General features: G+C 34.9%; 1 protein-coding gene across 1 annotated transcript; it reads right to left on the bottom strand.

The window, feature by feature from the left end:
* Positions 1-5: 5 nt before the first annotated feature.
* LOC106877564 (uncharacterized) lies at positions 6-13919 on the bottom strand. Its single transcript, XM_014926502.3, has 2 exons — positions 13744-13919; positions 6-667 (listed from the first exon to the last, which is right to left on the bottom strand). Exon 2 carries the CDS (start codon positions 607-609, stop codon positions 118-120), a length of 492 nt encoding a protein of 163 aa, XP_014781988.1. The 5' UTR covers positions 610-667; positions 13744-13919; the 3' UTR covers positions 6-117.
* Positions 13920-15000: the final 1081 nt, after the last annotated feature.

Here is a 15000-nt window from a genome sequence, read left to right as displayed (position 1 = left end):
CAAAGAAACATTAAAAAGATTTAATAACAACTGTGAGAGAAAAACACATTTTATCACAATTTTTTTTCATGCTTTTGTTTTCCGTTTATATTATTTGGTAATCCTGTCACAATATATTCAATTTGTCGCTTTAAAAAAGAAAAGTTCTCTCTTAATTTGGGATAAATCAGTTTGCGTTTGGTTAATCAACTCAGGACTCATTGGCTTTATGAACAGTTTCTGGGTCCCATCTAACTCAATTTTAGCAACAATGTTCTGTTTAGCGTCAAGAATCTCCATATTATTTTTCATTCTGTTGCATGTGCTATCAGCAAATTCTAAATTGTGAGCTACCCATAGCTCACAGTCATGCAAAGAATTCACTATAGTATCAAAAGTTGATTTAGCAGTTTTTGGGTCACGTAAGAGACAGAATAGTTTCCAAAAAAATCTGCTATATTTTGAAGATCCTTCTGTTAACAGTTTTGATTTTTCTAACCAGTCATGATCGTTAAATAAATTATTCTCTTTCAGCCTAAGAGCAATATGATCAATATGATGTTGATTAAGTTCTTTTAATTCTGTGTTGAGAAATTTCATCAGATATTCGTCATTTGAATTACTGGTCATCTTAACTATAATGATGGGAGTCAGGACGAGACTGCTTGGTGATAGAACAAAACGCTGCCTGAAAAATATAAAAGAAAAGATACCATTAAATAAATGTGTTTGATGCTGTTAGAACTGTTGTTCAACACCAGGTCAGAACTAATCATGAACACCAATGATCAAAAGCATTCCATCCATGACCATCCAAATATTTTTGTATATCCAGCACTACATTGTCTAGTTTCATGTGACTGGTAGTGGTCATATGATCGTTTAATGTCCATGTTCAATGTTGGCATGGGTTGGATGATTTGATAGGAGCTGCTAAGGCTACACCAGGCTCCATTGTCTGTTTTGGCATAGCTTCTACATACACACATACACACAAATCTGTAAAAGTTATACCATAAAAACCTAGAAATAAACACTATAGTAGAAAATGAATAAAATTATTATACAAAATAATTACTCACATTATTTACTAGACATATTAAATCTACTAGGTCCAATGACTACACAATACCCCAGTGACTGCTTTGGCATGGTTTCTACAGCTGGATGCCCTTCTTAATGCCAATCAATTTATAATGTGTACTAGGTGTTTTTTCTCAAGTTACTGGATATAATGGGGTTACCAAGTAACTTGCAAAGCAAAAAGACAGGAAAAAGAAAAGAACAGAAAAGAAAAGCACCCCACAACAAAGTAGAGGGGGGTAGTCGAAGGGGGTTGGTGATTTTATATTAAGTGTTGAAAGGTTAAAGTATAAGACAAGGACAAGCGCAGGTGTCTTGTTAAAGAGATAAATGGCTATCCTGCATTGTTTAGGGGTGGGAATAGTTTGAAAGAAAGTAGAGATGGTAGTGATGAGATGTCAGAGCATCTTAACATACAAGTAGTTATCACAATGAATTTTTGAAAAAATTTAAATTTAACTTCTGCTGTACTTTTTCTTGAACGGCATCCAAAAAGAAACATTTTGATACCTCATTTGTGAAATTTGGATGACTATTTTAGGGAATATTACAACCTGAATGATCAGTGGATTGGTTGAAATCTTACCTAATTGGCTTTAATGAATAATTAGTCATATTTGTGATGTCATATCTTTGAAACTGGAGTAATAATCCTGTTCAAATTACACAAATTATGTGTCCATTGGGTAGCAGTTGCCAATTTTTTTCAGGTTCTTGAAAATAGAACCTTTTTGCAATTTTTTAAATATTTATTTAAAGCCTATTTTGTGGCAAGTAATAAACAGTCGATTTCGTGGTATTTTCAGAACTAGCTAAATCCAAAAGTACAAGTCACAGGGACTTGAGATTTGTAGTAGATATAGAACTAAATAAATCTTGAGATTTTGGGATCTGACACTATTTCAATAAAATTTTCATGGTCTATTAAAAATGGCTATGAACAGCAAAGTTTCAGGTCAGTACACCCACATAAGTTGGATTTTCTCCAATTTGACAGGGATTTCTCCAATTTCTTTGCACCACAGCCTTGGAAATAATGGAGGGAAGTTTTTTATGAAAAAAAGTTTTGAAAATTTATGATTTTATCCCACCACTGGACCGGTTTGGGCCTTTTTTTTTTTTTTTTTTTTTTTTTTTGCTTATGCACTTAAAAATGATGTGAGAAGCCTTTCTGGTAAAAAAAAAAATTTTTTTTAAAAACGTTTTTGAAAATATTTTCAGACATAAAGGCATGTGATTTAAGGGAGATTTAACTGTTGTTTTTAGCACATCCCACAACCATCTGATACCTTTGTCAGAATTGCATATAGACCTAGGTTAAAAACAAAGAAAATGTGAAAACTAATTCTTTGCTTTAGTTTTAAAAATGCAAATTAAAGACATTCAAAACATCTGTAACTTATAGCAAATTCATTAGCAGAGAGAGAGAGAGAGAGAGAGAGAGAGAGAGAGAGAGAGAGAGAGAGAGAGAAAATCAACATTGCTTGTGAAAAAGAAATCACTACCACAAATTATCTGACTGTATTTAAAAGCAGGAAAAAACAACATCCCATTGGACGATAATAGTCTACAAAATAATATTCATTGAACAACATAATTTTTATTGGGAAAACTTGACTCAAAGAAAAACAAAATCTACATGTACAAGAATTTCCGCTAGGTAAAATTCAGATGTCAATCTCCATACATTGTTAAAACAGCAAAAGGGAATAAACTACATTCCTAATATGATTCCATTCAAATTTTGGGCCCTGGAAGACTTATGTAGCCCAATTTATTGCATTTTTTTTTTAGAAATATGTTTACTTAGGAATTAGTTCATTTCTTGAAATTTTGACTCAAACTCAACATTTGAGGCCTAGGATTCACATTCCATTTCAGCTCTTGCCACACAGGAATACATTAATTTGACAAATGACATAAGTATGCATTGATTTTATGAGCAGCCATAGTAGTTCCCTTTTTATTGACTACTAGCAGAGATACCCGGTGTTGCCCGTGTTACATGCAATTGAAAAATGAGACTTTTCTGTTATATTTTCTGTAAGGAACTGGAATACATATGATTCGAATTTCATCAAAATTGCACAAGAGGGTTCTTTCCCTCTTTACACACCCTAAAAAAATTCTAATCATGAGACATGTATCCCATACTATTGATCTTTATGCGCATATTCCAAAATTTCAGTCTTCTGGAACCTGTAAAAAAGATTTTGCTCCTGCAAAATGGAGCTCATGGAGCTCTAAAATGTGGGAATGAAGGCCCCTATTGGTGGTGGGGGTGTTAATGTCAACCAGAGAAGTTGAATTGTTGGGAATGTTTTTACTTGGGTCTTATAGTATGCCTGTATATATGTGAGAGTATAGTCTCACTTTAATAGTTTCAGTATAAAATTGAAAATATTAAAGTGAAAATATTTGAAATTACAGTAGCGACATGTTATTGTTTCACTTTTGACAGGTAATACTGAAATAGTGGAATAGTTTCAGTGTTAGAGTGAAAGTATCTGACATTACAGTAGAGTGATGTTATTGTTTCATTTTTGACACATAATACTGAAATAGTGGAGGAGATAAGATATTGCTATGGGCTCGAACTATGCAGGAAGTTAAAAATTTTTTTGGCCTAAGACACTACATGGACCTTAAAAGAATTTTGCTCCCGAAAAATGGAGCTCATGGAGCTGAAAATTTTGGGAGTTAAGGCCCCTATTGGTGATGGGTGTATTAATGTCAACCAGAGAAGTTTAATTGTTGGGAACCTTTTTAACTTGTGTGTAATATGTATTGTTTGAATTTCTTTAAAATAGGAAATATATGTATGTTCACTGGGTTTGTAAAAGAGAGCAAAGCTACAGGAAAGCAAAAGACGAATGATCATGATAATCAGTCAGCTACCGTAGCCTAGTCGTTACTACTCCCCAATGTAGGATTCCTCACCATACAGGTGACAGGTGCAGCTTTAAGATGCATTATGGATCTATAGCAATTGGAAGGGCATGACCCAATTGAAATAACAACGTGTGACGCTTGGAGTAAAGGGAAATGAAAGTGTCGCCTCTGGAGTTTGCAAATGACCACTCTACCGATAGGTAACTGGGCAGAAAATATTTACAATCAATAAATGTCTTAGAACAACCAGTCACTCATCTGGGAAGGCCTTGAAATCAATGTTACCAACTGGGGACTATATGTGTCGCAGTGGTAATAAAAAGACTCAAAGGAGGTCTGCAACGAAATAATTTTACTCATCACTTTGCAAGTGAATCAGTGGAGGCAAAGAGGAGTCTCATTTACTTGACAATTTATGCACCACATTGCAGAAATCACAACGTAAGTATATCTGAAAGGATAGTCTTACACTGTTGTACCGTTGAATTACAAATAATGCTCATCTGTTATGTTCGGGTGACCCTATAGCTACCAATGGTACAACTGTATTCGTCTTTGCTTAGGAAAAATGACTAAACTGTGGGTGTGAAGTCCCCATGAAGGGATCTTTGTAACTTCTAAGAAGAAAAAATTTTAGAAATATTACTTTCTTTGTGTGTAATCTGTATGGTTAAAATTTCATCAACATCAAAATTATATGAATTTTCATGGGGGTTATGGCCATTATGCATAGAATATAATTTCCAAAGATCCATTCAATACTTTTGACGTAGTTTTGGATAAGAAAACAAATGACTAATGTGTGTGTTTGTGTGTGTGTATGGGTGTATATATGTATAGATATCTGTATGCATTTATATATGTGTACATATTAGATGTACACCTATCTATATACATCTACACATATGTATACATATACATGTATGCATATAGATCTATATCTATATATATATCTATACATATATGTGTACATATACATGTATATGTATACATATACATCTCTCTCTCTCTGTATATATATATATATATATATATATATATATATATACATACACACACCATTAAAGTGAAAGTATCTGTCATTACAGTATCGAAATGTGATTGTTTCAGTTAGTGGAATAGTTTCATTTTTAAAATGAAAGTATTTGACATGAGTGTTTTTGTTTCACTTTTGACACGTAATACTTAAATAGTGGAGGAGATATGATGTTGCTGTGGGCTCGAACTATGCAAGAAGTTAAAAAAATTTTTTGACTAAAACACAACCGGTACCCTAAGTAAGACATGTGTAAAATTTGAATGAAATTGGTTGTGTAGTTCTCGAGTTTTAGGGAAACACACAGACAGACAGACAGACAGACACACATTCTCATTTTTATATATATATAGATTGTCTTTGCACTTTTACACCACCTCGTCACCAGATTCAGCAATGGCCATATTGAGTCTGCGAGATATTTTTCCCTCTTGTAAGACTGTAGTCTAAAAATCTTGAAGGAAATATGTTCTTCTCTAAGTGAAAAGTAATGATGAAATTTTCCCTTTTATATTTCATAACAATTACCTGACCAACCCCCATCAGTTTTTATATCAAAATAAAGCAAAAATGGTCCTCTTCATGCTTGCATTGTTTTCAACATAAATCAAGTTATAGTGCTCCAGCACATTGAACCAGAACAAAGTCTACTGTTCAGCAGTAAAAAACAAAAACAGGACAAACTTTGTAAATGGAAATACCAGAGTGATTGAGGGAACTGAGCATAATATGTAAGTGTCGGATTTTGATTTTTGATCAAAAATATATGAGAAGAAAGTTCACATCAAGATCTTTAAAATGATATATAATTGTCCATAGAAAAACTGAATTTTGACATGAATATGACCAAGCAAACTGTATTTTATTTTTATTTTTGTGGTCAAAATGTGCTTGTCTCCCTTCTACAGAGCTCTATAGTGATACCTAATACAAGGAGAGTGTAAGAGAGAATACAGGCAGTAGATCAAGAAAGAAATGGGGAAGTTTCATAAAATTAGCACATTATTGCACATGCACACATCCAATGGAGCATACTAGCTTCATTCCTCTCTAGTTTTCACAAGTCCTCTGCATTCAGGGTCCAAGTCTCAGTACCATGTAGCATTACTGTTCATACACAAGCATCATACAATCTGTCTTTCATAAGGGGAACCTTTTGGTGCCAGTAGAGGTAATAGCTCTCTATTCTATTCTTATTCTAACAACTATACTTTCAGAATATCCTCCACTGCTAATTAGGACGCCTAGGTAGCAGAAGGTATCTACTACCTATAGGGAGCCTCCAGGTCATTTGAGAAAATTTATTTTATGTGTATCCATAGTGTTTAAGACTCAAGTGCATCTTTCGCATATAAACACTACTGTGGGTGTGTGTGCATAAACTTATATATGTATATATATATAACCATCTCGACATGTATATACAGTCTAACTTGTCAATTACGAACTCCAAAGAAAAGTTCGCTATTGGCAGATTTTCATTAAATAAATGTTTTTTTTTTGTTTTTGTCTTCAATAAAAACACTAACACTAATAGATTTTAAAGGTCAAGGAAACACTTTGGCTTAATAATCGATCCAAGAGAAGTGAAACTAGATTTTACACTTTATCTGCATTCTTTTACACCTTCTATGTCTCTTTCTACGTTTCTACGCTTCCTCTCACATCTCCCTCTCTCAACACTACCAGATTTTGTTACTTGGAGATTTACCCATCTGCATTGTTGAGGGTTCCAAAACAACTATTCTTCATATTTTTGTTTTTATTTTTACAGCATTATTATTATTCCAAAATCTTTAAAGTTTACTTGGAAATTGTTAACAAATTATATTTTTCATTTTAAAAATGTAAATGGAACGCATATTCTATCAAAACTAAAAAGGAAATTCTTGATGATTTGCAAAAACACAAAGCTTCATTTGTAAAGAAAAAGAGAAACATACCAAAACCAACAATATCCGAACTTAAAAAATGAGTTAAAAAATAATATGTACTTATAATGATATGCTTCAATCAGGGAAGAATTTAAACATGAAAAAACTACAGCCATTTGAGACCAAGGTAGATGAATCACTTATTGAAGAACTTAAAAATCGTAGTTTACTAAAATTCCCAATAAATGGGAATATAATCAAACAAAAAGCTCAGGAAATTGCAAAAAAGAACAGTGTAAAGGAGTTTAAGACCGGTAATGGGTGGTTAAATTCTTTTTCAAAAAGAAATAATGTTAAATTTAAAACTCAAACTGGCACTAAAGTTGACGTGTCAGAAAATGAAATAAATGAAATTCATGATAAATTCAAAGACAAACTTTTTGAATATAATGCAGAAAATATCTTAAACACAGATGAAACTGCATTGTTCTATCAGAAATTGCCAGTTAAAAGTTATGTTTTTCCTAACGATTATAATACAAAATTAAAGGAATTACAAGAGAGAATTACAATATTATTGACATGTGCAACTGGTGAGAAGGTAAAACCCCTTTTTATTGGAAAATGTCTTAAACCTCATTGTTTCAAGAATATTGACATTTCAGAACAGGAATCTATATCATAATGATTGAAGAAGTGCAGGACTGTGACCATTTTTTTTTTCCCCCACATTATTAAAAAAAGTCATATTACTTTCAAGAAATTGTAAATGAATATTAAAAAATTTTTCAATTATAAAGTTTATTAAACATAAATTCTAATGCTTAATATTACAAGATTTGCTTCTATTTCAAAGGTCAACTTCCATTTGAATTCCATATGTAAACAAATAGCTTTTCTTCATGTTCGTAAAAATGTAATAAAGTGAAAAAAAACAACAAAATATTTTATTTTTAAAAGTATTACGTAGTATAAAAACAATAATTCCTATCTAATAGAATTAATTTTCAAACTGTGTTACACTGCGGTCATGCTGGGGTACCACCTTCAAATTATTTAGTTAATAATATCACCTCCCAACAATTCTTCACCCAAGGTCAGATGTTTGTTGCATTATCAAGAGCATCAAGAAAATATAAAAATGTTAAGCGAGATAAATGAAAATGGTCCATTTGCTGACAGTTGTGTCTGCAAAACAATTCTACAGTGATATGAGACATTCGTTACTCTCTTTTAATTGAAATGTATTTAAGTTTCTTTTTAATTCCTAGGAAAGGATCACTAGAAACACTAAAGACGTCCATAAGTGAATATAATGAAACAACAATATAGTAAAACTCAACTCTTCATATTGATAAATGTAATTCATTAATTCCCACCGGAGAATCTATTTTCAAATTCACCCAAGTGAAGATTCACAAACATTTTCCCTTGACAGTCTCATCTCTTTTCCAATTTTCATTATTGTCTTTTTTAAATGCGTCGTGGATTATTTTACTGATTACAGAATAAACTATAACAGAGTCTTTGTCCAATTCATGAGCATATAGGCGTAGGAGTGGCTGTGTGGTAAGTAGCTTGCTTACCAACCACATGGTTCCAGGTTCAGTCCCACTGCATGGCACCTTGGGCAAGTGTCATCTACTATAGCCTTGGGCCGATCAAAGCCTTGTGAGTGGATTTGGCCGACGGAAACTGAAAGAAGCCCGTCATATATGTATATATATATAAATATGTGTATGTGTGTTTGTGTGTCTGTGTTTGTCCCCCAACATCACTTGACAACTGATGCTGGTGTGTTTATGTCCTCGTAACTTAGCGGTTCGGCAAAAGAGACCGATAGAATAAGTACTAGGCTTACAAAGATTAAGTCCTGGGGTTGATTTACTAGACTAAAGGTGGTGCTCCAGCATGGCCACAGTCAAACGACTGAAATAAGTAAAAAAAAAAAAAAAAGATCCTGTCAATTTACTCTATAATCTATGTATCATATCTAGATGCATATATAATATCAGTATGTGCAACACATATGCCAGCAGAAAATTGGCTGAACAGCAGTTTTTCTGCTAGTTTTATTATAAAAACAACAATATGGTATGGATGACAGAAAACATATTTTCATTTTACCTAAAAGAAATCCATTACGAATTTTTTAAACAACAGAGAAAAGTATTATTGCTCCTTGACAATGCAGCATGCCACAAACAACAAAGCTTTTCAACTAGAGAACTTTTTCTTTCTACCTGTCAAACACAACTGCAAATTTACAACCTTTAGACCAAGGAATAATTTGGTCATTCAAGTGCAACTACAATATAATTTTTATTAAAAATTTGGTTAATAAAGAAAGATGTGAAAGTGTCAATTCAAAAGGAACATCATTATTGGATGGCATTTTTTGGTCAGTCCAGGCATGGGATTCAGTTGTAAAAGAGACAATTGTAAATTGCTGGAAAAATTCAGGTCTACAAATACAGAATTCAATGAGCGAAGATTCGCTTGAAAAAACAACAGCTGGATTGAGTTTAGAAAATGGGGAGTTTAGAAAATAAGATGAACTAAAATAAAATAAAATAAAATAAAAATTTACTCTTTTTTAGGAGTTTGTAGACAGTCATTAAGAGGAGGAGGTTGTGTTTGTAGACTGAAAAAGTAATGCTGTTCCAGGCGAAGTTGCGAGTGTGTGGATCCGTAGTGCAGAGTGAGGCCAAAGACGGAGATATTAGAGGGGGAGTGGTTGGCCAAGCGGAAATGACAGGCGACGGGGGTGTTCATGCGTAGCCGAATATCTCTTAGATGGTCGGTGAACCGGTTGGCCAGCCTGCGGCCCGTCTGACCTACATAGAGTTTATTACAGAGATTACATCTCTAAGGCTTGTAGAGGTGCAGGAGAAGGAATTTCTAACATGGAGAGTGTGCTGATCGGTGATGAAAGGGCAGGTGTGACAGCAGGATCTAGAGCAAGGGAAGGATCTGGGTGGAGCTGGGGAGCAAGAGAAGGTGCCATGGACCAGTAGATCGCATAGGTTTCAGGCGCGTTTAAAGGACAAGGGTGGGTTAGGGAAAATGGGATGGGTGGTGAGATCTAGCTGGAGACGACAGAAGGCCCATAGGATCCTCCGACGAAGGGTAGGGTAGAGGGGTGGAAAAGGAGGGGAAAGGGGTGCGGTTAGGGGATTGGTGTGGGGGAAGGAGAGAGGACGGTGGTGCGATCGATTCGATGAGCGTGGACAAGGGCAGTTTGGACAAGGGTTGAGGGGTAACCTCGATGCATGAACAGGCGAGCAAGGTACTGGGACTGGGTCTCGAAATCCTGGTCCTGGCTGCACAAGCGTCAGAGGTGGGGGAACTGGGTGTAGGGGATGGCCCGTTTGGTGTGGGAGGGATGGGTGGAGGAGAAGTTGAGGTAGAGGTGGGAATCTGTGGGTTTTAAGAAGGCGGGGTGGTGAGAGAGTGGGACGGGAGGTCAATAGTAAGAGAGATATTTAGGAAGTTAACCGAGGTGTTAGAGATGGTTGAGGTTATGAGGCAACAAAGTCGGTGGGGTATTAAACTGTAGTTATGTCTTTTTTCAATAAAAAGTTAACGTTAATGGATCAACGTTAACTTCCGTTACATTTTCAAAGAATTAACGGATTAACAAAGTTAACTTTTTGATTAAAGGATTAACGATTAAAGAAGTTAACTTTTCGATTAACGGTGCTCTCCTCTAAATATAGCATTAGTTCGCTTGATGTTACTAATACTACTAAATCAGTCGCTGACCCGAATTAAGGAAACAAAATCATATCCACATATATAAACAACCGACATGACTATCTAAAACTTTCGAAACAGCTCTTTCTAGATCGTTCTTTTTTTTTTTACATTTACTGTAGAATATAATTACTTTGGAAATATAAGTGATTTTTAATTTTCTGTTCAATAATGAATTAATATTTATTCAATCACTTGCGAACATGAAGGTATTAACGATTTGGCCCGTCCGACTATTTTTTTGTTTTTATAGATATGTAATGGCGGAGAATGACAATGAACAAGTGAAATGCTTTGGAATGAAAATCATAATAGGCAATAAAATAAGTGAAAGGTACCAGATTTATTGCCTGGAAGACATCGAGGTATAACTCAATGACTGCGTAATGATTCTAATCGGTATTTTACAAGGACCGGACAGCCAAAAGGCACCACCAGTCAAAATATTTTTTATTAGTTTCCTGTGAAAAACTTCTTAGTTAAGAGTTGCTTCTCTTGTCAATATTTAGTATTAATGAGAAGATAACTCTTCTTAATACATGCACCCATCTATCAACCTGACCCTGCTGTGTTCGCACCTTTTTGTCTACAGCGAACATTTTTCTCCATGAGAAATAACCTTCTTACAGTTTGAAATATTTTTCAAACATATCTGAACTCATAACAAGTAACGTTTATCTAATCACAGCTTAACGCTTTTAATCTGTATGACTACAACCAAGGGCCCAGGAACAAGGGGTACAAAATTCAAAATTGCACCCCCTACTTACTTTGTCCAGGCTTAGAAAATAAGAACTAAATTAAATAGAAAGAAAAACCCCATCAAAATCCCTAGAAAGATATATTACTGAACATTAAAATTAAAATCATATATAACAAAACGACAACCATGGTCACTCCTCAATACTAGTACAATTGAAGAAATATTTGTAGCATACACTTGAGTGAAATTCCGATCATCTCTACTGTATATACATACATACGAAGGTAGTAGATAACAGGTAGCCTTTGGCTGCATTTTGGACCCTGTTGTGTCCACTACTCTGATTGGTTGGTACTGGCACAATTTGTCTCTTGCTCTATCATGCGCCAATATGCAACCCAACCAATCGCAGCCTTCAAATAAGGTCGCGTGTGATAGCCTGTTTTCCTACCTCAGCTGAGCCTATAACTCCTTATAAAACCTAACTTTACCTCGTCTCAATGTCATTCGGTTCCAGACCTTTCAAGGTCTGGCCACTGACCACACAAGACACCGCCAGTTCCAGCGACAACATCGGTTGTCAAGCGATGTTGGGAGGACAAACACAGACACACAAACATATACATATATACGATGGGCTTCTTTCAGTTTCCGTCTACCAAATCCTTGACAACCGATGGTGATGTGTTTACGTCCCCGTAACTTAGTGGTTCGGCAAAAAAGACCGATAGAATAACTACTAGGCTTACAAAGAATAAGTCCCGGGGTCGATTTGCTCGACTAAAGGCGGTGCTCCAGCATGGCCACAGTCAAATGACTGAAATGAGTAAAAGCGTGATGAGCATATTTAGGCACTTGATCTTTGCCCTCCACCCCCCACCCCAATATTTTTCCAAAATTTCTTCAGACTCCTATGTTTTTGGTATAGGAGATTAGAGTTTTGCCCAAAACACGTTTTCAATATTTTAATAACCCAAACCCTCCCCACTCCAATTTTTTTTAATTTTTAACTTTTTTAGATTTTTTTTTCTCCACATCAAAAAATAGAGATTACGAATCTTTTACAAATTTTTTTTTAAAGAAACCCTCAGATCTCCTTCCCCAAACCCCACCTCCGAATGTTTCACTATTAGCTTTTGAAAGCAAGGAAGTTTATCCAGAAATAATGTCGTTTGGCTGTTGTTTCTAGCATGTCGGATTTTCTGGTGTGGTCTGATACTTTTAACGTCTGCTATTTCCGTTAATTCTACGCATGCATGATACATCAGACGAAAGTGAAACATTCTGAGTTTTTTTTGTTTTTTTTGAAAGTGGGGAGGTGATGGGTGAGTGAGGTGGAGGAAGGGGCATTGAATATTTGTTTAAGAAAAATTTTTTTTTTAAATTCCCAGATTCGTAATCTCTGTATTTTTGTACGTGGATCAAAAAAAAATTCGAAAAAAAGTTTAAAATTAAGAATGAAAACGTGGTTTTGGCGGTTGGGGAATATAGACAACATGTGGGACTACACTGTTGTATATAATTTCGTGTTTTCTCCTATCTAAATAAAACCCTTCAGAAGTCTTCTATTATAATTCGTTTCGCATTTACGGTACTTTGAAGTTGATTTAGTTAAATGCTCAAAAACAACAACAAAAAAGACGACTTTGCACTCTGTTACAAGTAGGGTATATAGACCGAATCAAACTATATGATTTAATCGAATCATTTCTTGCATAGATTTTAGGTGTTCTTACAGGAAGAGAGGAGGAAACGAGATTGTGTGATAGAATAACTTTGTCTAGTTGTCTTAGCTCCAAGTGGAAGGGTAACTTATTGCTGCTTTTCTTTTCACTATACGTAAATATACACTATGCCATATGTGTCTCAAAAATATTTCGATTGTAAGTTTTATGTATCGTTTAAGTCTACAGCATCTAAGGGGTATTTAATGAAAATTTCGTTGAAAAGTAACCATTTTCCGGAAGTTATGAGACAACAAAGTCGGCGGCGGGGACACATCTGTAGGAATGCCAAAAAAAGCACCAGTTGAGCACTGTGAGGTTGATATAATCGACTGACCTCTGCCCCAAAATTTCAGGCCTTGTGCATATAGAAAGGATCATTTATTTCAAAAGTTAGGAAGTATACCTGTACTCAAGTCCCTTTACAGGACATCCAAGGTTAGTGAGGAACGAACGGAGATATAGTCTCAAGTCGAAAGGCTTGATTTGAATGCTTACAAATACTATAAACACCCAAGGTGCCAGGGGTTCGTGTTAAAGTGGACAACAATGAGTTTACCACTCAAGAAAGGTGAAGTTAACTTCGGAGGGATTTGAACTCCGAACATAAAAAAGAGGTGTGATTAATTATTGCAAAGCACTATCAGAGTCAATCTTTACATATAAAAATCATCAAAAGTCAAAAAGTTATCTCACCGGTTGAATTTAACTTCTTCGCTATTTTCTTCGTCTAAAAGGAAAACAACGGTTCGATATAAAAAGTAAAAGAAACAAGATTATAATTCAGCTTAATAAAAGTTTACAGATTCGTCAGAAGTAACTTGACAACCAGTAAACATCGAGTGAAGTTAAAGCTGTGGCCAATGATTGGATAGATTTATTCACCAATAAATTTGTCTAGTAATTGGGACAGCGAAAATGCATTTTTTATGTTGTGAGCGTGACGGAATATCTTAAGTTTAGAGCAGACCTTTCCATCGGGAAACGTAGGATTCTTCTTCACTACATTTCATACGACTGTTTTATCTATGTATTTATTTATTGAATGACATTTTATTAACATAATTTTACAGAAAGTGGGGCACTATCATGCTATTAGCTGTCAGAAGTGAAAGTGCTCACTGCTAGTGAAGTATCTGTCTGTCTGCCTGCATGCCTGTGGCCGGAGCGAGCTATATGTCTGTCTGTCTGTCTGTTTCTCTATCTATCTATCTATTACTCGAAAGTTCGCGCGTCCGCGCTAGCTAGTCGTGAGTGGTCGATCCTATTATTTTTAAACTTCAAACTTCATTTGTTTTCTATTTTGATAAATTCTCTCTGTTGAAAATTATATTTTTATATTTTAAATAATTTGCAATTTCAGGAAATATGTTTTTATATTAAATTTGTGTTTTCTACTCACGACTAGCTAGCGCGGACGCGCGAACTTTCGAGTAATAGATAGATAGATAGATAGATAGAGAGAGAGACAGACAGACAGACAGACAGACAGATAGCTCGCTCCGGCCAGTCATGGTATTAGCTGTCAGTAGCCAAAGAATCGACAGGCATACAGGCAGACAGACAGATACTTCACTAGCAGGCAGTGAGCACTTTCACTTCTGACAGCTAATAAGCATGATAGTGCCGAAAGTGGTAATGTTTACAAGTACATCGGCACGAAAACTTCTTTTTTTTTTTTTAATATTTTCAGCGGGTTCCTGTTTTCGATGACGGAGATTCTGAATATGCCAAAAAACCATGTTTTCAAAATTTTCAATTCCTCCCTCCCCACCCTAAATTTTTCTAATTTTAACTTTTTGGGGATTTTTTTTTTTTTTTTTTTTCTTTTCAATCTACGTGAGAAAATATGAAGATTAAGAATATGGGTTAATGTTTACATCTTGACCCGGAAATGAAAATCCCCAAACAGTACTGGAATGGGTGTAAAACAATGTGTAGGAAACGAATATG

This window comes from Octopus bimaculoides, chromosome 14 (genome assembly GCF_046866305.1).
Source record: "Octopus bimaculoides isolate indiv1 chromosome 14, ASM4686630v1, whole genome shotgun sequence".
Lineage (NCBI taxonomy): Eukaryota > Metazoa > Mollusca > Cephalopoda > Octopoda > Octopodidae > Octopus > Octopus bimaculoides.
This window is presented reverse-complemented; position numbering and strand designations above follow the sequence as displayed.

Coding starts and splice junctions, on each gene's coding strand:
- LOC106877564 (XM_014926502.3), bottom strand. CDS start 609: ATGACCAGTAATTCAAATGACGAATATCTGATGAAATTTCTCAACACA.